This window comes from Amborella trichopoda, chromosome 1 (assembly GCF_054954075.1).
Source record: "Amborella trichopoda isolate Santa Cruz 75 chromosome 1, AtrichopodaSantaCruz75HAP2 v2.0, whole genome shotgun sequence".
Classification (NCBI taxonomy): Eukaryota; Viridiplantae; Streptophyta; class Magnoliopsida; order Amborellales; family Amborellaceae; genus Amborella; species Amborella trichopoda.
This window is the reverse complement of record NC_142336.1, coordinates 55,141,788-55,166,196: the sequence shown is the minus strand read 5'-3', so window position 1 is coordinate 55,166,196 and position 24,409 is coordinate 55,141,788. Positions and strand designations below refer to the sequence as shown.

At 36.4% G+C, this 24,409-nt stretch overlaps 2 protein-coding genes across 17 annotated transcripts in view; one reads left to right on the top strand and one right to left on the bottom strand.

The window, feature by feature from the left end:
- CYL1 (alpha-N-acetylglucosaminidase family / NAGLU family) overlaps positions 1 to 1,972 on the bottom strand; it is a 41,150-nt gene extending 39,178 nt beyond the window's left edge. For 4 of the 14 annotated variants that reach the window (XR_016039805.1, XR_016039926.1, XM_020671199.2 and 1 more), the window contains exon 1: positions 1,598 to 1,849. The gene's annotated coding sequence lies outside the window, so the exon portion shown is untranslated. Of the gene's footprint in view, positions 1 to 1,536 lie in introns of all 14 variants that reach the window. The other 10 variants (XM_088845658.1, XM_088845676.1, XM_088845690.1 and 7 more) reach the window with 5 other exon arrangements.
- Positions 1,973 to 12,836: 10,864 nt separating this feature from the next.
- PLP9 (PATATIN-like protein 9) lies at positions 12,837 to 15,911 on the top strand. Of its 3 annotated transcripts, none has more exons than XM_020671446.2 (3): positions 12,837 to 14,404; positions 14,504 to 14,573; positions 15,504 to 15,911. In XM_020671446.2, the coding sequence occupies exons 1-3, from the start codon at positions 13,442 to 13,444 to the stop codon at positions 15,533 to 15,535; spliced, it is 1,065 nt and encodes a 354-aa protein (XP_020527105.1). In that variant the 5' UTR covers positions 12,837 to 13,441; the 3' UTR covers positions 15,536 to 15,911. The 3 variants fall into 3 exon arrangements, with proteins under 3 accessions (XP_020527105.1, XP_088701747.1, XP_006851080.1); XM_088845621.1 differs by having other exon boundaries at positions 14,783 to 15,911; XM_006851017.4 differs by lacking the exon at positions 14,504 to 14,573.
- Positions 15,912 to 24,409: the final 8,498 nt, after the last annotated feature.

Here is a 24,409-nt window from a genome sequence, read left to right as displayed (position 1 = left end):
CAGTATAAGGGTATTTCGATAATTTATACCATTTATCTAAGATTTGATATATATTTTTGCGATTGGGGGTTTATCAAGGGTTAAGAAAAAACGTAGATTGCTTTGTAATCAGAGAGGCGTGAGGAAGAGAGCTTTTGTAACCGTATTTTTCATTGCCAGTAAAGAAGTTCTCATCTCCCGTGGATGTAGGCACGTTGCCGAATCACGTTCATTCTTGTGTTGTGGTTGGTTGTTTTGTGTTTGTTTCTTCTTTCTAGTTTTCGTGGATTGTTTTTCATTTCTACAAATGAATGGTGAGGAGAGAGATCATGTGGGGATTTTAAACTTTCTCCTTTTCCAAGAGAGAGATTTTGGAAAAGATTTAGACGAATAGAAAGTAGTTGAGTGCAATTAGAAAATCACATTATGCCAACGCAAAACAATACTTCATTATCATAGCTAGACAATATACCATAAATATCCAAGTTTTCTTATATAAATATCCATGGCCCTTGATTGAGTAGAACGACGAAACAAGATCCGTGTAGCCAAAATGATTAGTGTAGCTAAACCCAAATAATTGGGATAATGCTTGGATGATGATGATAATTCTTTCAAATGTATTATATATTTCGGACAAATGCATTTTCACCTTCACCATGAATTAAGATTTTTTTCTTTCTTTCTTTTTTTATGGGGTGGGGTGAGGTGTTTGGGGGAGGGAGGTTTACCATTTCATCTTCTTTGATTTAATTTCAAAAATCCCATCATAAAACACATAATAAAGAGTTGAACTGTATATATTTTGTTTTGATAAATGGAGTAAATGTTAAATAGTTCATACTTTGATGTGGTTTGATCAATTTTCGTTTACTTTTTGAGCAAGTCATCAGGATTGAAGTATTTAACATTACATCTATATATTTTGATCTAATTTCCAATATTATGGGTTTCGAATTTTATCAAATCACACTTATAGTGAGATGTTAAATAATTTAGCTTTAAGGTGTAATTTGATAAATTTCCCTTGTGTTTTTTCTGGGTAAGTGTCAACTTTATCTCAATTAGTTTACCTCCATAAGATTTTCTATAGCATTTAAACTGAACAAACTATAAAGTGGTTGGGGGAATGGGATTGGGGCTTAAGTGGTTGGGGGGCCGACCCCTAAACATATCTCATCATCCATTCCCACCATTAACGTACGAAAAAAAAAAAGAAGCACGGGACATCCATCATATTTCTTCAATGAGAAGGTGGCGATGGACCGGGCTACCTGGTTCAGCCAGGAACAGTGTGGGCTCAGGGCACTAACTTTGGCATGAGGGCCAGGCCAGGGCCCAAAATCCTGGCCCTATCGGCCTGTGCTACGGGCATACCCAATTCAATAACAGGGCCGGGACGGCCCACCTACGCAAGGCCCATGGATGTTCCCATGGTGCACACTGCGCAGAGACTCATGATAAAACTTTGCTTTTACGTGATGCCCATCTCTCTCTCTCTCTGTCTCTCCACCATATGTCTCTCTCTCTCTAAAAAAAATCCAACAGTGCACATACCAGTTTGTCACTCGTGCACCACAAGGACTCAGCATCATACACCAGTAAGGTAAGTTCGTACCTCAAAATCGATCCGTTTTCATGGATGTGTCGCATTAAATGCTCTTATCTTTCCTCCAAGAATTCAAAAGAATAGTGTACGAGAAATCAACAACCTATGTTTAAGCTTCTTTTGAGAATGAATCACCACACTTGCTTGTGAAGTTTAAACTACTCCCCTTTTTTGACCTTCAGTATCAAAGTTTGGTTCAGAAAATAAAGAAGAAAAAAGATTAGTATAAATGGGCCAGCCTAACTTTGTACATGGCCCAACACATTTCTTGTGAATTTGCAGAGTATCATGCAAACTCACACCTCTTTTTTAGGTGAGGGTCAAGCTCATGCCACTGTGTAGCCCCCCCTTTTTCTCTCTCTCTCAACCCACCATTTTTTATTCATTTAATAGACAGGTTGGGGGTTCTTGAAACCAGATTTTGGGAAGAAATATCTCTCACACATGAGGTGATAGCACCACGTTAGACATTTGCTACCTGCACACTGTTGGAGATGAATTTCAATCAATTAAAGGTGGCAATTGACCTGTACCCGATTCAGGACTCAAGGGGTAGACCCGTTCCAGGTCCGGGTATGGGTATGGGTCAAAACATTGGACCCGACGGGTTAGATCAAGGTCAAAATCTTGGATCCGAATGCTATTCAAGTCCGAATCCAAGTTCCGGTAATATTTTTCGGGTGACAATATACGAAATATACTTAAATATAATTAAACACATAAATATTTTAATTTTTGAATTGGATCCAATCGGGATTTGGGTCCCATATCATTTTTCAGGTCCCGACCTAACCCGTTGCCATCCCTACAATCAATGGGCTTTAAGAATCCCAATAGTTGTACTATTTTCTAAAGATGAGACGCCATTCTCTATCTCTCCCCCAACAAATTAGTCAGGAGGTGGTATTAAGGAAGAGCCGACCCCAAATTGTTGGGACAGGATTGATGATGATGAAGACAACGACGACGATTAAAAATCGGCAAAGGATGTCTATAAAGTCGTTGACCATGGAACTTTAATTGATAGTTAAAGATCATAAATCTCACTAGCAAGTGTCCAAGCATAAATTGAAAGTTAAACATAAAATGAAATAATCCTCTCAACTTTGGAAACTAAGGGAGAGAAAGATGGGCACATTCACAAGTACATACAAAATTATAAGCTGACATGGACATCCTTGTTTATAGTTTTTAGTGAGGGTTGACACATTAATGATACGACGCTTTAAAATTTGGAAAAACATTACTTAAAGTCCCACCTCCCCTTTCAACTAATAGATGCTTGGACGTATCATATATCAAAAATTAATTTTGAGATTGGTATTATTAACATTTGTATCGTTTATCCAATGCTAGCATACTTATCGGTGCCTTTGTACACGCATATATGACCACTGGTGCGTGCAGATGTAGAGAGTTCTGACACTTATGCCCTTAACCAAAGCTAACATATCTATCTGTGTCTTTCTGCGTAACATGCATATGTTCAGCGGCATATGCATGTGTAGAGAGAGAGCGTCAAATATGGATAAAAAAAGCAGTGATTTCATGCGACGGTTGTATAGTAATATGATACAACAACTTTCAAAAACTATGTTATAGCTATTTGTTTTTTCTAAATTTTGAAATATACATTCTTTTCATTCTAATGAACGATCACAAAAAAGAAAAATTAAAAACACAACCTAGAAAGTATTTTTTAGCCCAATAAACATAGGTCGTTCATTTTAGAGATGCTTATATCTAGGCCTTAAAAAGATTTTTTTCATTTTCAATTTTTTTGGATGGCTTTATTATCATTAGATGAACAATGTGAAAAAAAAAAAAAAAAAAGATTTTGAGTTTATAAAAGCTAAGATTTTGAAATTCATCAAATGAATGGTCTAGATTCGTTTTTTGAGGGGATTCATTTTGAACGTATCTAAGATTCAAATTGAACTTTTATTATTATTATTATTGAGATGAAAAGAGAGTGTGTGCAAAATTTTGAATCATACAAATACTACAAATAAGATTGTCTAAAAGTATCGGTACATCATAGTACGATACCTAACTTCTTATGTAACTCAATCACACATGCAAACGCAGGTAATGGTGTGCACAAATGCATACCACTTAGTTCTCGCGCACACACACGTGCGAGCCAAGTGCATGACAACATGCACATTTGCACGTGTGAGACACACACTCAAGAGAGATATAGAGAGGCACGTGTGGATGAAGTTCTCATGATGACCTCCATCAATGAAGCTATAATAAAACAAGCTTAGCTTATACATTTTCCTAAGTTAATGGCTCATCCACTGAAGCATGTACTTTGGCCGTTTCCCCTGTTTCTCTCTCATGTTTCCACATTAAAACAAACATTAGAATACTTGTTTCTCTCTCTAGTTTCCACATTAAAAACAAACATTACGATGAAAAGCAAAGCAACTTGGAAAGCAAAAAAAACCCTTTTCTTGGCATCTAAGCTCCATTGAGCTCAAATAAAAGAAGGCCTTACCTAATGACACGACTTCGAGCTCAGTTTTTTTCATCCAACGAAATGATGTTCCCTTAAACATGGGTTAAAGAAAGCGAAAGTAAAGTAGAATTGGGTGGTGGGGGCACTCTAATTTGTAAGGTCTTTTTTTTTCTTTCTTTTTACCTTCTACTTCTTCTTTTTAAGGTGGATTGTGTAGGTGATCAATTCGAGATAACTAAGTTTCGTGAAAATGCCTCGGCCAATTTTAAATACGGACCCTTCCGATATTTATACACCTCTTGTCTTAAAATCTTGGTACTTCTTCATGAAGTTAGATGTTTTTTCTCTTAACACTTGCAATATAGGTAATAATCTCACTTGAAAACCCCTCTCATCCCATGTTCTTTAAATGGTGTAGGAACGTGCTATGCCTCAAAATATTTGAAATAATAATTTTTATTTTCATATAAATATAGTATAGCAATGCATGTATTCATGCTCTGTGTAACATAGCGATGACATTGTAACTACCATGTCCGGGCTTGGCATAGGGGTGGCAATGGACCCGACTGGACTCGGGACCTGGTGGGTATACCCGACCTCCCATCCGGGTATGGATCCAAAATTTGGACCCGAATACTATTTAGGTTCGGGTCTTGGTGCAGCCGGACCCGACCCGTACCCCTGGTATATGTTGGCAATCATGTGTCTTTAAGCGTGTCCTATGTGTTCATATTTTCACAATATTGACAACATTTACAGAATTATTGGTAAAAAAAAAAAACTTATAATCATACGGTATATGATGGAAAAAGAGGGTAAAAAAAAAAAACTCATAGTCATTAGGTGACAATGAATCTGACCAGACCTGGGATGCGAAGGGTCCGAATACAGGTCCAAAATTTGGACCCAAATACTATTTCGTATGAGTCTAGCCGGACCCGACCCGTTGCCATCCCTAGCTTGGCATTAGACTTCCTTACACTAGATGTGAATGTTTTTGTCTTATCGTGGGACTTTTTCCTGGGAAAGAGATTCTTCGCTAGACCAATAAAAAGGGCTTTCCCACTTAAAAAGTCTCAATCTCCTAATCAAAGTTAAATTATAGCCAATAAATTGGATTTGTTAGTGTAACAAATGGGTTTCCCCCACGTGGCTTTTTGAATAGAGACATTTAGTTACTCTTATTTGAAGAAAAAGCCCTGGGAATACATGAAAACAAGGATGGGGTTTTTATAACGCCTAGGTTATATGAAAACAAAGTAAAGCCCCATCTCAACTTCTCATTCGAAAAATACTTTGGGCGATTCTAAAATCAATTCCCAATACCAATCTTGAAATTTGAAGCTAAAAAATTAGTGCAAAACTTGCAGATTCATAAATACTCTTTTTTCACGAAATGAACCGTCTAAATAATGTTTTACAATATATATAATTTTTAAAATTTGAAATCCTAATTTTTTTCACAACCATAATAGTCAAGCCGGGATGGTCGATTTGAAAGTTTTACTCATCGATAGAGCTTTACTCAATTTGATAGGGCTTCAGGCCCATCAAACCATTAACCTAAAAACATCTTTGTGGTGTAGAGTCCTAGGAACCCTTACGGAGTAGAAAATGAAGAAAAACATTAAAAACAAGACCTTAGAAGTTAGAACCCCAATTAGTTTGCACATTAATAAATTTTCAAGCGAGAGGGTCAACATCATCTCTAAACCGTAAAATGATGGCCCCTAACGTGGTAGGGGGCCTGGCCCCAAAACTTCGCACGCCATTTCCTTGGTCTGGCGTGCACACCATACTTATAAATCACATAATGCATTCTCTTGGTCTGGACCAGGAATCAGTGGTAACTCGACTACGTTCTTCGCCCGAACCAAGGGACTGGTTTGATGAAGAGACTATTTTTTAGTTCTGTTAGAGATTCGGGTGACTCTATCAGAGTATTGCACAATACTCAAACTTGATAGGCCAAATCACCCGAAAACTATCAAATTTACTTTTTTTTATTTTCTAAATATTTTTAAAATTTTAAAAAGTATTTTTCATATTATCCAATGTAGCCACTAGACAAAAGCATGAACTTTGTCTCTCTTACCTAAAAGCATGAAATTTCTCCATCGCCACTTAAAATTACAATGTTCCTCTTCCTCTCTCTAACAACCATTATTCTCGTTCTATGTCCCTACTCAAAACTCAAAAGCATTGCATTGTTTTTTTTTTTGGGTGAGTCAGTGGGAAAAGAGCCCGTAATTTTTTTGGGTGAGTCAGTGGGAAAAGAGCCCTTACTCTTTGTAGGAATTGAGCTGAGCCTAAAACATACCGTTACAAATCATCAAACGTTAATCAATTAAACCCGGGCTCTTTTCCTCAAAAGCATTCCACTTCAAAAGCATTACACTTAATTGCCCCAATCTCTCTCTCCCTCCCTCCCTCCCTCTCTCTTATGTCACTCTCCACATTTCCTTTGCATTTTCCAAAATGGAAGATACATAGTACGATATGCAATGAAATGAAATTCAAAATTTTCACTTGACAATGTGAATTGTGAAAGTAAGAAAATATGATATAACGCCAGTCAAAATAAATGTCCATGACCTCATGGTGTACCTGACGGCCCACGCCTTAAATGACCACAATTAGAAACAATAATGCAGCGGTGACGATTTGCCGATATGGGCTAGATCGGACCAATTCTTCGGTCTAGAAAAATTAAATAATATTTTTAAATTTTCAAAAAATAAAATTATATAAATAAAATGGGCGAGAACATCGATATAGCCACCTGAATCACTTGGCTCATTGCCAGTACAAACTTAAGTGATTAAGCCATATCATACTGATTCTTGTTTTTGGCTAGGAAGTGGGTCGGTTCCCATTGCTTCTCGATCCAGATCAGCAGTACTGCAATGACTAATTTCCCATTTGATTTGCATGCTCTTGTGAGAGCATAATGTAGATTTACTCCCTAGATCGATAGAGGTTTTTTCAATCTTAAATTTTGTTAACTACTTAAAAATCATTAGATAATTATTTTTAAAATAAAAACATTGAAATTTGAGTTTGTTAACACTTTGGTCTTACCCTCTAAATATTGGATGGTCTATATTCAATGTTGAAACTTTTACTCTTTTTTCAAAAGCATAGAGAGGGCAATTTGCCAACTTTTTTTATTTAGGTTAGTCTATATGTTGAAAATGTAACATCCCTAAAATTTGATATCCTAAATAACTCGCACATGTGATTTTACACATGGGAGTACATGATTACACTTTGCCAAGAGCACGAAGTCTTTTTGCTTTTATTTAAGGGTGTGGTTTGTATAAAGTTGTGGCCGTATTGAAAAATGTTAGTTTCAATACGGGAAATCTTGATGACACCCTCAAAATTCATTTTTCTAACTGATTATAAAATTAAAAACTACAAAATTAATGTAAATCGAATAGAGCTACGAACACTTGAAAATTGATAGTCCAGAAAATACATTATAAGATGCAGTATTTCCAAGACTTAAAAGTTACTTTTTCTCAAGTTCATACATCTTGAGGTCGAGATCATTGTTAGAAAAAATGGCTGGTTCGAACCTGAACCGGCCGGTTAGCTCGAAACTGCTAGGGTTCTGAGTCCGGTTAGGGGCGGTTTTGGGGTTCTAATGACCTAGGGTATCAACCCATGAAATGTACGGACCAAAACCGACCGGTTAGGGGTTGAACCGGCCATATTTATGTCTAACCGACCGGTTTAGATCCAACCAGACTGGTTTTCTATTAAAACGGCGTTTTTCGGCAAAAAACGGGCAAAACCAAATGGGTGCTTTTTAAATGGAGCCCGTTATTTGCAGCAATATCTGTTAATCAATTTTTCTTGCATTTTTTATTCGATTTACTTGCCATTTTTGGCATTTTTGGCGCTTTAGCATCGTAAAGATTCATATAAAAAAAAAGTTCTTGTGGATTGAAGGGGTGAATTTTCTAACATTTTGAAATTTCTGTCATTTCATCAATTTCTTCTTCAATAGGTAACGATTATTGATGAAATTTTAAAGTTTTGAATCATAATCGAATTGGTTACCATATCCCTGTTTCAATTTGTTCAACAAACAAGATATAGGGGGTTGATTTTGGCCAAAAACTTTGCTCGAATAACCTATGTTCGAGCTGCTTGAAGAACCCTAATTCGATCCGCCATTTCGTTAATTTCATCTACAATAGGTAAGGATTATTGATGAAAGTTGAGGGTCAAAATCGATTTGGTTACCATATCCATGTTTAAATTTGTTCAAAAAACAAGATATTTGGGGTTGATTTTGCCCTCAAAATTTGCTGCTCAAAGAACATGTGTTGGATCCAAAAAACATATTTTTGATCAATTTACTGGTCTTTTTTATCAAATTGATTTATAGATTTTGATCATCAAGGTTTCATCTGTCATATAAAATAGGTATGTTGATTTATAATTGAGTAAATTTTTTTATATGAATTTATTTCTCGCTTGATGTCATGAAAATTTCGTAGGTCAAAATTTTATGTGACTTTTTAAATTAAATAAAAAAATACCCAGATGGAAGTCTTTACAAAGCTTTTGTATTGATTTGTTCGATTTTCCGAACATTGAGGATTGTTTGCTTGAAATGTTGCTCGATTTTAGAGGTTTCTGAGAAACCAATTTTTCAAAAAAAAAGTAATTTTACTTAATATTATTAAGTTAATAAAATTATTTTTTATGATGAATATGGGATGTGTTTTCCTATTTTGCTTACTAAAATTATACAAAAAAAAATATGTTTGTATGATAAAAATATGTTTTTTGATGAATATGACAAAAAAAGTGATTCTTTTTTTTAAATGTTATATATTTTTTCTAACACACAAAAAATTAAGTGCATGATAATGTCAGTCTTACTTTTGCTTCATTTTTTTTTTTGTTCAATTTTTTTTTTTTTTAAGTGCATGATATAGTTATATTTGTAATAATGGAAATGAGATTGTAATTGTAATTGTAATCGTTGTAATAATGGAATTGGGATTATAATTGTGTAATAGAAATGGGATTATAATTATGTTGGCAGAGTTATTCACAATTTCAAACTTTTTTATTATTAAAAAATGCTCAGTTCTTTCTTACCATTTTCTTATTTTGTTGTAAGGACTTCTGATATAGCAGTTTACTTTGTTGCTCAATTGATGAATGTAATCATGAACAGTTAATGTGATTACTTCAAAACTTTTGTTGAAATAGATAAACAAAGGAAATACATTTGGAAAAACATAAGAGTACCCTCACCCTCATTACCACTCTCATTACTATTAGCCATTATTAGTTGGACTTTGTAATTTCATTAATTAAATTAATGTCAAATTATAAATTGTCTTGCATGTCTCTATAGTGTTCATATATTAATAATTTTTGTAAAAAGTTGTTTCAATTTTTTTTTTGTAATATAAATGCAGGCAATAAGGTAATATACACTTATTCTAAGTTTTTTTTTTTTGGGTTTTTTACCTTTTTTTTTAAAAAAAAAAACCACCAGATTGATTATTTCTATTAATGGTCCGATTAGCCTAGTTTTGATTCTAGCCGCTCCTAACCCTATATTTGGTTAATCATTTCGGTTCGATTTTACAACACCGGTAGAGATGGTCCATTTGAAGATTTTTGGAAGTCCAAACGCTGTCTCCTAGCAAACTTTTTAGGGGTGTTTTAATTTGATTGGTTCCCCTTGTATACACTTTTTCCTTCATCTAAAGTTTAATTCTTCATGATGTTTTAGTTAATATACTTTAAATATGGGTGGTAGTAATTTTTTTATGTGTTTACATTTACACTGAAACGGGTGCATTTCTAAAACGACGGGTGGCAAAAGTAGCGTCCGCTTAGTAAGGCAATTCAGGGAAGGAGGGGACAGGGGCCCCCCAATGGTGGGCCCCACACGGATCGCCCCCGTGATTTGACCGATTCCGTATTTGTCGCTGCTCTAGATCCACGTGTCCGTCTCCCACACAACACGTAGGGCCACTCGGGGTTGCGCACGTGTCACGGTCCACAGCGCAGGTGACGCGTAGGGTTAAAATTGTTATTTTGGCCATTAAAAAAAATTTGGCATCTCTTGAAGTACCATGCATGTCATTTAAAGGAAGAAATGAAAGCTTTTGTTAGGCCTTTCTAGGCATATGTCAACAACTTGCCCTAGGAGCCGCGGCTATTAATTTGGTCTCTGGATTGGAAATTGGTTTGACGTCTTCATAAAAACCGTTTTGGATTTGTTCAGAAAAACTAAAAGTTTAAGACAAGTTTGGTCCGGGTTAGGTATGGGTTTGGACAGGTTTGGCTTGGGTCAAGCCAGCCTAATTTACACTTTATTTATGCCATACTTTTCTCTTTCTTTGTTTTCTCTCTATCTGTTACTATTAAGCCCGGTCTAGGAGACCCTATGTCCAAGGCAAAGTTGTCCTATTCCAGGACCGCCCCTGGCGGCTGGTGGTCTGGGCTTGAAATATAGACCTAGGGTTGTGGTCAAGTTGGACTAAGGTCATCGACCACGGCCTGTCCCAGGTAGGCCATGCTAATTTTTGTTTTCCATTTTATGAATCTAGAGAACAAGAAAAAAAAAAAATCGATTGAGCCCAAAATTAGGGTGGGTGTTGAACTCCTTTGGGCTAGTCAGGGCCAGGTTGGATTGGGCCAACCTTGGCCCAGCATATTGCCCTTGAATAGCCCCCAAGCCTCGGTGCTTTAATGGTTGAGTGTAGCAAACTCGTGACATCTAGCGTTCCGTTTCAAACTAGGTCTCAACCTAATATATATTTTTTTAAAATGAACTTGTCATAAAAGTTTTTTCGTTTGGTTATTGAAAAGCACGACAAACCATAAGAAACTATAAATAGAAAAAAAAAAAGTTATTGTGGGGCTGTGATTTTTTAGAGTAGTATAAATCTCGCTAGTAAGTTATTGTTTTTGGATAAAAAAAGCATCAAACAAATAAGGATAAAGCTATCAAAAGGTGATACCTATAATGAATAATTATATAAGTGAAATTACAATAGTTAGATTTTCATTGAGTGATTCAAAATATATGTCACTCTTTAAAATTTTTTTTTAGATATCTGATCGAGATGAAAATTGGAGTTTATGTACTTGATATCTGATCGAAACATAAAAAAAAATACTTTCAAAATTTTAAAATGACAAAATCACCCACTGTCATTTTTAAGGGATATTTTGGTCATTTAATATTTTTAAAAATATTTGTTTTATATTTTTTCTTGTGTGCCTTATTTTCTAGTACAGACGCTTAAAATTTTATCTCGATCCACTTTTCATAAAATATTAAAATTCAGATAATGATATATATTTTGAACCACCCGATAAAAATTTGATGGCTGAGATTCTACCAATATTACTATTCATTATAGGTGCCAAGCTATTGGTAGCTTTTTCCAACTGATAATCTTGATTTTGATAATTGTAAATCTAAAAAAATAAATTATAAATTATAAAAATAACATATCTTGTAGCACATTATCTAGATTTCTATTATAAAGTGTTTGCAAGTGTACTAGATCTGCACCATTTTATGGATATGGAATTTCACAATTAAAGGCATAAATATAATTCCTGGTTATCAAAAGCTTCCAATTAGGGGTGGCAATGGACCCGGACACGACTAAGACCGGCTGGGTATACCCAACACAGGTCCGGGTATAGGTCCAACATTTGGACCTCGCGGGTCAGGTCCAGGTTCAAAACCTGGACCCGAACACTATTCGGGTATGGGTCCGGGTCCTGGTCCGGTTGGACCCTACCCTTTACTGAACCCAAACCTGTAAATTGTTGGAGATAAAATTCTTTAAGCCTTATTTGTTTTGGTGCATTAAGGATCGTACACGATAAGACTCTTAGTCATATTTAGCTATTAAATGATAAATTAGATGGTTTGTTATCTATTAAATGACAAATTAGACGGCTTGAAATCTAATGACGGGTGATTGTGGCCTTGTTGCCAATAATATGGGTATATGATTGTGGCCTTGTTGCCAATAATATGCCTGAATTTTTCTTCAAGTTATACTAAGCACACTCTAAACCAAATAAACTAATAACAAAAACTGAGTACTACTTTTACACACTATAGTAGTTGTAAGAGGGTTATTATATAGATACAAAGTTAAAAAAAAAAAAAAAAAAATTTATCAAACTTTGGGACTCACCTCTAGCAATCCAATTTCACAAGAATGATTATGACCACTGTATTGTTTCTTTATAAACAATCCCCTAAAATAAATTTACCTTAAGCAGTTTGTCCACTTTAAGCTTTAATTTGTTATAAAGAAGGATAATACAATTTTATAACATGAAGAATAATAAATAGAAGAAAACTAAATTCACCTTGTACTCTAAGTATACTTTTTTATAATGAACCAATAAAGATATAGAGAGAGAGAGAGACAGTATTTGCTATATATATCACACGTCGTACTTCTAATTTGTGGGCTCACAAATGGATCCCGAACTCCTTATGGTGGGTAGCTAGAATAAATAATATATATGGGCTAAGGATGACAGTGGGCCCATAAAAATAATGGAAAAATAAAACCAAGTAAAAGCTGGAAATATAGAAAGGGAAGAGAGAAAAAGAAATAAAAGATAGAAAAGAGGAAGAGAGAAAGTAATAAGAAATGGAGTAGTGAGAGAGAATAAAAGATTAAAAAAACGAGGGGAGGGGAGGGGAGGGGAGGGGAGGGGAGGAGAGAGCGAGGAATCGGGTATATAAACCGCTGGGCTGCTTGCAGTTGGTGGTGATATGTGTGGCTCGCCTATGCATGGGGAAACGATGCATTTCCTCTTCACTTCCTTTTCCCTTTCAATGTAAAATATTAGAGAGAGAAAAAGGGCCTTTAATGGCTCTCAGGGAGAAGGCGTGATTAACCAGATCAGAGTGAAGAGCGAGCACCAGGCTTGAATGACTGCTAGCTGTTATTAATACACCAAACAGAAGAAGCCATTAAACCATTCTCATTTTTATCTGTACTAAACCCACATTTCTCCTATTTTCTCTTTCCTTTTTCTCTATATTAGATCCACATTTCTCATATCCATCGAACCCATATTTCTCCTCTGGTTTCACTTCTGAGTTCTCCATTGAGCCCATATTTTTATGCCTCTCTCATTTGTCATTTCTCCTCCATTAAACACACATTTCCAATACTTTTTCTTCATCTCCCTTTTCTCTATTATTCGTATATTTCTCCCTTTTTTTTCTTGTAATTCTTCCTCATTGAGGCATTGAACCCATATTTCCCCTGTTTTTGCCTTTTCATTCGTCTCCATAAAACCCAGATGTCTCCTCTCTCTCTCTTTTACTGTTAGGCTTAGGGTTCTGAGTTTTTGAAATGGAGATGGTGAGCGAAGAGGAATTGGGCAGAGTCACCTATGAAATCTTTACAAAACTTGAAAAGAAATGGCTCTCAGGCTGGCTCAACAAAGAAGAAAAAAACACAGAAGAGAGAAAAATTAGGATTCTTAGCATTGATGGAGGTGGTCTCAAGGGCTTGATATCAGGCCAAGCCCTAGTTTATTTCGAGAAAAAGCTCAAGGAAAAATCCGGAGATCCAGATGCTCGGATTGCAGATTTTTTCGACGTAATCGCCGGAACCGGTATCGGTGGCGTTTTCGCCTCCATGTTATTGGCTGACGACGGTAATGGCCGCCCGCTATTTGCTGCAGAAGACGCCGTTAAAATCATAGCGGAAAAAATCAGCAATATTTTCAGGCCAAGTGGATTTTTCCGGCGGCGCTGGCCGAGCCGCCGCTTCGATGGGCTCCTCAGGAACCTCCTCAGCCGAGCCGGTCGACCGATGACTCTTCGTGACTCGCTCAAGCCGCTCCTTATCCCTTGCTATGATTTGAATAGTGCGGCTCCCTTTGTTTTCTCCCGAGCCGATGCAGTCGAGTCGAAAGGATTTGACTTCGAGTTATGGCGCGTGTGCCGAGCCACTTGTGCCACACCAAACCGGTTCAAGCCGGTTCATCTCTCCTCGATGGATGGTCGCACGGGCGTGACGGCCATAGACGGTGGGCTCGTTATGAACAACCCGTCGGCGGCCGTTGTAACGCACGTGTTACATAACAAGAGGGATTTTCCCAAGGTTAACGGGGTGGAGGATTTAGTTTTGCTCTCGCTTGGGAACGGGGGTTTCCGGACCCCGGGAAAACTTACTGGCTGCCGGAAGTCGTTTTCCGGCGAATGGGGGAAGGGGGTGGTGGAGATTGTGTTGGATGGCGTGTCGGATACGGTGGACCAGATACTTGGAAACGCATTTTTCCGGAACCCTCAGGACTATGTCAGGATTCAGGTGAACTCCCGGTTTGTGTCCCTTTCGGTGCCCAAAATTATTTGGAAAATGCCTTATTTGTTTTGTGCCATTTTTTCATGTTTTGTGTCATTATTGCAGTTTTTCAATGCAGTGATGTTTGCCCTTGGTCTTGCTCAAAATGCCCACAAACGTGGACCTCTCTCGGCTGGTTAGGCTGCTTGGGACACTTACATGTTTATTTAGAAAATTCGGGACGTGTTTGTTTTTTGGAAGACGCAATTTAAAAAACAATGTTTTCCAAGAAATTAGATACGGCAAGTTCTACAATATGCAGTTTTCAAAATTGTATCTTCCAAAAAACAAACACTTGCTCAAAAACAAAAAGGACTTAGAAGTCTCAGTGCTCTTCAATTTTAGGTGGTAGAAGCTTCGGGAGCTGGTTTATTTATGGGAAATAGTGGCTTTGGAAGGCGCACGGGTGAAGCCCCATCTTTTTGAAATCTACCTTCCTTGGGAGATTGTCATTTTGGTGCAATTTGGGTACGCATGGTTGGGAAAATGCTTTGATGATGACGACCTATCCATAGAGTTTGTTAACGTGTACAAATTGGGTTAATATTTATCAAAAAATTCAGTAGAAACAACTAAGAAGTTTAGGTTGACAAGAAATGTCTTGAGAGAGTTTGTTAGAATGGGGTGTTCACTATTTGGAAAATGGGGAATTTTATGAGAAATCGAAATATTTACTTCTTTTTTTTTTTTATTTACTTTGACAGAGCTTGGTAAAATAAAGGCTTGTGCAGTCTGGCAAAATAGAAATAAAAGTAAAGATAAATATTATTCTCCCAAGTCAAAATGCTTCCAATACTTTTGAAAGGAGGAAGCAGGTGCGAAAAGGTGGGCTGAATCTCTTACAGGGGGCATTATAGTCATTTCTGAAGCCCAAAACACTCTCTTGTCATTTTCGAATGTCCCTTTCATTTCCCTGGATTTGAAGATTGTTTTTATTTTTTCCTATTTTTATCCTAATTTATTGAAGTCAGGGTTTACACCTTGGTAATTACTAATTACTATTTTCGCTGTCATTTTAAAATGTGAAATTTAAAGTAACGGCATTTGTTACGGTTTCTTTTGGCAGGGGAACGGTTTCTCAGCGTCAAAAGAGGTTGACGCGTCAGTTAACGGCGTTATCGCTCTGGTCTCGGCAGGGGAGGGAATGTTGAGGGAGAAAGCGGTGGAGACGTTACCGTTAGGGGGTAAGAGGCTTCTAACGGAGACTAACGGCCAACGCCTCGATAGCTTCGCTAAACGACTCGTTGAATCGACCAAAGCCGTTCCTCTGAGCCCCTCCAAAGCTAACGCCGACAAACCCGCCGGCTAAGACCACCTACGACTTTCTCTCTCTAGATTATATGTCCCTCTTTCTCTCTCTCTAACTTAAGCCTAACTGCAGTTTTTGGTACCTATGGTTGCTTAACCAACCCACGACTGGGATTGTAGAGTGTCTTGCTCTCACTTATTGTAATAAAATTAGTAGTTTATTTAATCATGGTTTTGTACAGTATGTAGACTCTGTATTCTTTCGCTTTCTTACTTTTTTTTTTTTTTTTTTGCGTGAATAAAGGTAAGGTAGCCTTCTATATATCATGTCGAAAAATGAATTTTTCTTGCCGAAAACCTTATAGTTTAAAAATCTATCTATTTTTTTATTTGTAATTATGAAAGAGTTTTTAAAAATAATACGATTGAACAAATCTATAAGTTTTCAAACTCGTGGATAGTCCAAATACATGTATTAAGATGCAATATTTTTATTACTTACATTCCATTTTTTGGTATCGATCAGAGGGATTTTCAGCGTGGTACCTACCTTTTTAACTGGATTTCTAAAGTTGAGTTGTCTTACTTTTATACGGGCAATACTATGGATAAATTTTCTTTTTCTTTTTCTTAATTAGCGAGCATGAATTTTACAGTACGTGGATTAGATTCTCTCTCCCCTGTGTTATTTTATCTATTTTTTTGCTATTTTATTATTTTCTAATGGGTTTTGTACCCTCTGCAGTACAAAACACTGTAGGAACAGTGTTCAGTGGTTATGAAATCGGAAACATCAAGGGTACAATTCCGAATCCCCGGATCAAACTTATTAAAAAAAGAAAAGAAATGAAGTTAGGAGATTTTGGGTGTTGCAGATGGGAATTGAGAGTCTCCCAATCCAGTTAGACTCGAGAATCACCCGAATCTTATATGCAATTCTTGAATGACTTCTAATAAATTTTCAAAAATCAGCCTAGTAACTCAGCCTTGGACGTGAGTTCCAACGGTCAAGTCGGCCCTGTTTGAAATGATTTAAAGCTCCTACTTTTTTTATAAAAAAAGCGTAACTAAATGATTGAGAAAAACATTTTTAGTTCATTTATATGATTTTCATGGTGATTTTTTTTTTTCATTTGTGCGACTGTAATGGACTTCTAATGAATTATATTACTCACTTTACTTGTTTTTAATGATTTTTAACAATTTTTTTATATTTTTGAGAAATACATTTGTAGATCATTTATATAGTTTTTCATGGTGGCTTTTTATGCTTTTGTTGTACTTTTATGGATTTCTAGTGAGTTCTATTGCCCATTCCGACTTTTTCCTTATTTTTTAACAATTTTTTGAGATTTTTATTTATCAAATTCTTTTGGGCCCGGCCAGGTTAAAAAATATTGCTAATAATTATAGATTGAATGTGTCTAACTCTCCCCTCTGGGCCTTTTATTTTTTCATTTATATCTTTTATTTAGTGTTATAATATGTGCTTGCTTTGTCCAACGTTGTCTTTGTTTTATCCTTTACTCGTCTCCGCAGGATAGCCGGTTGGAAATCCCTGTCCTATGTGAAAACGTTCTTATTATCTTTAACTACCCTCGCTCTCTCTCTCTCTCTCTCTCTCTCTTGGGGTTGAATATTTTGCCTGCATTTTCTCGTGTTTTAGCAGTGGATCTTTAAATTGCGTTATATCATCAGGGTTTCTCTATCTTTGATGCATTTAATTCCTCTTCATGGTTTGCTCTTCCTCCTCTATTTTATCTTTCACCTCCACCAATTAATTATTAATCCCCTCCCCCTCTCTAACAACCAGTAATTAGTTCAAATGCCTGATCTCTCCATACTAATTATTTAATTCATCATTCTCTGCATAATTAGTAATGGGAAAGCTTTCTATGCTCTCTACGGCATAGAAGTTCTATCCTCTACTTACCATCCAACCGTTCATTTTTTTTACCAAAAGAGCCACTCATTGTTTAATTTTAGATTTGATGTCTCAAAGTATATTATTTTTATTTTTTTTAAAATAAGTTTTCTGAATGTGAAATTTGGTACGTGCCATCTTCTCATTGTGGCGAACCTATAAAAAATATTAACAATAATTTTCGATAAAAGATAATGACTAAAATACCTTTTAAACTTTTTAAGGGTATTTGATCATTTTATATTATTATAAATATTTTTTTATATTTTTCATTGGTGTGAGTTTAATAAAAGAATAGATATCCAAAATTTAATATCAAAATAGTTTATAAAAATAATTTAAAAATAAATAAATAAATAAAACGTGACGTTGTAATTGAAGCAGTCCAAACCCTCCATTAAAACAATAGATCTTTTACGCCGTAGAGAAACATAGAAAACTTTCCCATAAATAAGTAATTAGTTTCCCCTCATCTCGATCCTCTCAACTTAGTTAATTACCAACGAGCAATTGACACCCCACTGACTACTAATCGATCAATCCCCCACTCTTTCCAATGAATTATTCCCATTCCTCTCTCTCTCTATAGACATGTACTTGGTCGGTGCTCAATCTTTTTAGATTAGCAAAGAGAAAAGATGGGAGAGGTTGTCGTCTTCGTAGTACGGCAAGTTGAGCTCCAAAAGTAAGTAGTGCACTTTTTGTAGGGCGTGCAGTCCACAAACGTAAAGTAAACGGCACCCTATAATTAGAGAAATAAAATGGATGGTTAAGATTTAACAACCTGAGTGACCAATCAAGCAATTTGGAATCTGGACCATGCGATAAAATCAATGTCATGCATACTGGGTGGTGTTGCAGGGTGGGAGAAGCCGGATGCGTGGGGTTTGTCCGTTGCTTCCCTCGCAACCCGGGAAAATCTCTCTCTCTCAAACACACACGGGGGAATATCCCTCTCCCCCCTTTTACACACGCACACGCCACAAGGGGAATCTCTCTCACACGCACACTCTCTCACACACACTTGGGAATCACTCTCTTGGATGGTGGAAATTAAGCATTGCCACCTGCATGCATATCCATGCTAATCTTAAGAGTGATTCACCTAGAGACCTTAAAGGTAAAATATGAAGTTATTCACCTGCATACCCTAAAATTTTAGGTAAAATATAAAATGCTTTGTTTGCCTATAGACAAAAATAATTAAAAAGGTTGGTCAGCCTTTATTTTTTTTTCAAATTGCTTTGGTCAACACGAATTTTGATTTTTTTTCGTTTTTTAGTAGAGCAGTGCCGTAAAAATTAAGGGCATTACCCTACTAACAAAAAAACGGCAAAAAATAATACTCAAAATTCAAATTAACTGATGGATAATTTTGAAAAAAAAAAGAAGATAGGTTGTCCGAACTTCTTTTATAATTTCTGTCAAAGCTGAGCATTTTGTATTTTACTTACAATTTTAAGGCTCGTACCATGCTCTATACCGTAAACCATTAGTATGTGATACTCGACCAAAATACACACTCTCTCTCTCATCACTATACTCTCCCACAAAAGACCCTTCAATCACTAGTACAAGGCACACTCTCCCCACAAAAGTCTCTCACTCTACGAGGACCGCTTCGTGATATACTCTCTCACAAGAATCTCCCTCTTTCTATTTTACTAACACATGATATACTCTCTCACAAAGTCTCTCTACACACACACACAAAACAGTCTCTCTCTCTCTCACACACACAAAACAGTTTCTCTCTCTCCCCCCGCCCCGGGTAGAGGGAGTTGATGCAAGACTTTATGTGAATGTATGCCCTGCCGACAAATAAAGAGGGCTAACGGATATTATTATAAACACGAAAGAAGTCAAGCATAAAAAGTGATGGAGGTACAACTGGCTAGTATGGTCTTTACTACCCAAATAAATGCAGCCTAGTGCTTTAAACTGAGAAAGAGTATAAACCCAGTGACCCTACCCTCTACTATTGAAAAGGCTTCATAAGAAGGCAACTCAATGGCCCATACTCTAATAACCACCAACTGATGGACTTCTCTTGTGGTCCATAGAATTCACTACACCAATCCTTCGTTCCTTTCATACTTTTGGGGTTGGTTTGGTGACAAGACTAGGGAGGAATATTTTCCTCAAGATAAAAATAAAATAGTTGAGAAAAGAACAAAAAATAATAAATAATAAAAATGTACCTCTTTAGGGCTAAAAAACACTTTAAGAATACCAACAAGTTGGGCCTTGCATCAATATTGCTAAGTTTTAGGATGCAATAGTACAAAGTAACTTTGGTTTGCCTTAGAGGAGTGGGACACACATGGAGGTTGCAACTTCACATTCGTGAATGATGATTCCATGCCTAGGATGATTCCATGCACATGGGTGGATTTTTGTAGTTTGCAGTTTTGCCTTTCTGCAAGTTCCCCTGCTCTAGCTAATGTTGCCAAAAGGAAATAAGCTGGTCACCCAGGGTTGATGGCTGATTCCCCTTGAATTGGCAAATCCACTATTTTAGTGAAATTATTTGATTTCTTTTTGTAGAATGCTTTCTTATAAAAAACAAAGTAAAAATTTTAAAAATAAATGGGGATAATAAATTTAGGAAATGTCCTGCAAAACCCTAAGCAGACGAGTCGATGTCAATATGAAGAAAGAGGGTAGATTACAACAAATATTAATCACACAAAATAAACAAAAAAAAAAGAAATAAGTAGAGGAAATTTATCAAACTGTGCTAAAGAGATAAACCATTTAACATTTTATCTTACTATAATTACAAAAATCCCATCAAAATACATATAATCTTGACTTAGGGTAAATGTTATAGAGTTGAAAAACTAGGTGTATTTTGGTAAATCCCCTAAAATAGAAGACCACTAAGATTCACGCAGAGAGTCACCAATGTGATTACATCCATGGGGACGAAGACTATAGGTGTTGGGCTCCCTGGACCGTGCCAATGAGAATCATTAAGCAGAAGGACTAGGAGTAGCAGGTTCTAGAGTGCATGATAGAATTCAAGACATAGCTGCAAATTTTTTTAAATAATTGGGAATCTAGATAAATTAAGAAAAAGACTAAAAATAAAAAGGAAATATGTTGCATTTTGGGGAATAAAGAAGAACCTTCAGATTTACAATATTCCTAAGGGCTTTGCTCATTTTTGGCCCGAAGTTTGGAATTGGATAAGATAGGATGTGAAAAATGTATCTTGTTCCTTGTTTTTCACCCAAGGCTCTCTTGGTGATAATTTGAAGGGATATGGCTTTGCTGATTGAGTCATTTTATGCTTCGGTGCCTGGCTATTTAAGTCAAAGAGGGAAAAATCACCAAAAAGACTAGGTTTTTGTCCCAAACCAGATCCATCAATGGAGGATTGGCATTTGGATCAGCTACTAGGCTGATTTGGATGGATTTTAAGAAATGATACATCTAACCAAGCAAAAGTAATGAACATATTACAAAAGGAAAAATGGGACAGCCACTGTTAAATCATGAGACATTGATTTTTTTTCAAGCCCATAGAAAGTGTAATTTGGAATTTTTTTCAATTGAAACTAGTTGAATAGGTTACATACCCCAAAATTTCAGATCCTAAAGTTTTTCCTAGATTGGGTTTTATACAAGATGATAAATAAATAGTACACTCCCCCATATCTTGTGTCAAATTAAAATAAATAGATGAACAGATTTAGAAACATGAGAGATGAAAAGGGCTATCGAGAATACCAAATTCCTGAAGACCCAATTAAGGGAATAAGGCTTCTTTTATATAGACAAGGATACAATGAAAAGATAGAATTCTAGCTTTTATTGATGTTTGAATTGGGATTTAGTGGGCTTTTAAAGCTTTAGGGAAATGCTCAACCTTAATTTATTTATTTTTACTTATCCCAAAAAAAAAACATTGCATATAAGTGACTTAATTCAAGAATTTAGGCCCATAAGGTGGTCCTTATTCCCTAAGTTCTCCAGGATGAAAGGAGACATGGGATGGGTGTCTGTTCCATCATGGAGAAAAATAAGACCACCATTGAAAGCATGGGAAAAGTGCACAAAAGGGCAAAACACATGTAACTTTGGCCATTTTATCCATCATTCTATATCCAATAAAATATCAAACCCACACATATGAATCTCCCAACTTTCCCTGCATTTGCTTGGACTCATTGCAACAAAAGTGTCGCTTCTATTTTCTATCTCCAATGTCTTTGTCTTCTTCCAATTTCCTCTCTCTAATCTAATGCATTATGTTCTAATATTATCATGGTTCTTTCAAAAGATGTTACTTGAAAAGAAAAAATAAAAAGCAAAGGAGAAATTGGAAATATGAAAACCATAAACTTTATAATAATAATAATAATAATGCAGTAGTAGTACTGTTACTACTACTAACTACTATATTATTACTATGGTTCTTCCTTGTTACTTTCTACTCAGAAGTGGGTTCCAATACTTCAAAATCTTCATACGATCGATAGTATAAATACCCCAAAGTATTCATGGTTCTGTTTTTGGTGAATTCTATGATAAATATAGTTAAGAAAAAGTATACAAGAGTTAATTTACTTTTGATACAAGGGAGATCACAATCCCTTTTGTCCATTAGATTTCAGATCGGGTGGGTAAGAGTGTCATTGATTAATTTCAAGGTTTGAGAAAAAAAAATTTGAACTTTGCAACACAACCCAAACCATCCAATTTAAAGTCCATCTTATTCACCGTTTATTTTACTCGGTGTATAAAAAACCAATGAGCCAATTAAGAGTTCCCTGAATTGGTTCCAACCGTTGGTCAAGGAGTCTAGGTCTAAAGACCCGTGAAGACCCTCTGTATTCCTCACCGACCCATTCCCACTGGATTTAATCTTTTTTAGGATAAAATGCCACGGAAAATCAATGAGCCGGGTAAGCGGGTTCACCCAATGATGAGCTCGGCCCAAGGGTAAACCATGATTTTACCTAAAACAACGTAATCAAGATCGGACTGATTGTGGAGCCAATGAGGGTCTTCATTTAGTAAAAATTGATTTGATAGTTGGTTGAACTGATTAGACTAAATTTTAAATATATAAAGAAAGGTATAATTAATAGTATAAAAATATAAATTATAAAAATATATAATATATTATAAATTTTTTTCCCAATTTTGTTTGTCCATCGGTCGTGCTAATAAAAAACCAATCAAATATTAATTTTGATCAATTTTTAATCCAGTTCAGTATTTATTTTAAACTAAATCGGCAAATGCATCGCCGGTGGCCGTTCTTGATACTAGGACCTAAAACATCAATAGGTTGGCAACGTGCTGGGCTTGGGCTGAGGAGGCCTTGCCCATAGCCTACCTGGTCCCCATAGGGCCGGCCTAGGCCCAGCCTAATCTGGCCCTGACCAAGCTAACAGGCCCTTGCCCATGCCAAAGCTGGGCCCTAATACCATCAGGGTCGCATCGGGTAGAAAAACCAAAAAAAAAACAAAATAAAAAAAAAATAAAGAAAAGCTAGAGCTCGGCCACGCCAAACGAGGGCGGCCCAGTGGTGGCCTTGGTCTGGCCTGGCCCAAGGGCCACGATTTGTAGCCTAGGCCCTAGTTTTCCTAAGACCGGGCCGGCTCCCTTGCGCATTGCGACCCCTGGAGGCCATCAATCCGACGTCGTGTACCAACCAACGCCAAGGGTATCTGTAATTTACCATTTTGAAAGGACGATAGTCGCGTTGACTTCTTGAACAACAATGACCCGACACATGCATTGGCATGAATAAATACGCGAAAACTTTAATTCCCCAAGGTTGCTAAGCTCCGTATATGTTAGAAATTAATGACATGATAAATATGCAGTGAGAGAATGAGGTCGCAATCAAGGGAAAATGATGAATTTGTAGAGAGAAAGAGAATTAAGTTACAATCAAGGGAAGATGATAAATTTGTAGAGAGAGAAAGAGGTACCATTGGGTAGAGAGAGAAAATATGTAAAGAAAACGTCATTTTCCCAAATAAAAAAACTAAAAAGGGGGGGGGGAAGAGGACGGGTGATTTGCATGCATCCCCTTGTTCCCTTAGCAGTACATGCATTGATGTGTCAAATCTTCTGTCTCTACAATCAAATACTTTGGCTTCTTTGCTCAAAAATCACCAAACAAACACGTCATTGGGTTGAGGGGTCGGTGCCCTTCCCTAGACCACAATAACTCCAAACAAATGCAACTTACTACTTCTCTCCGTCTAGAGAGAGAGAGAGAGAGGGATTTTCACTCGATAACAAATAGTTTTATTTTTGAGAGAAATAGAGCTTTTCACTTGATTACGTGGTGATTAACTGCATGCATGTGTTAAAGAGAGAGAGAGAGTTCTTCAGCTGATCACACGGTGTTAGACTTGGGCAGATGTTAGAGAGACAGAGAGATTTCCACTTAGAGAACTAGAGTTTTCACTTGATTTTGTACGTATGAGAGAGAGAGAGAGAGAGTTGGTTTTACACATGATTACATGTGTTAGAGAGAGAGAGAGAGAGAGAGAGTTGGTTATACACTTGACTACATGTCGTAGAGAGAGAGAATTGGTTTTACACTTGATTACATGTGCTAGAGAGAGAAATTGTTTAACACTTAATTACATGTGTTAGAGAGAGAGACTTTTGGTTTTACCGTTGATTACATGTTAAGAGAGAGTACATTTTACACCTGATTACATGTGCTGGGATTTGAGCTTTGAGGTATGAGGTCAGGTGTTTCAGGAAATATTCTCTCTCTATAGATACATTAGATTTATGTGATTGAGTGATATATATATATATAT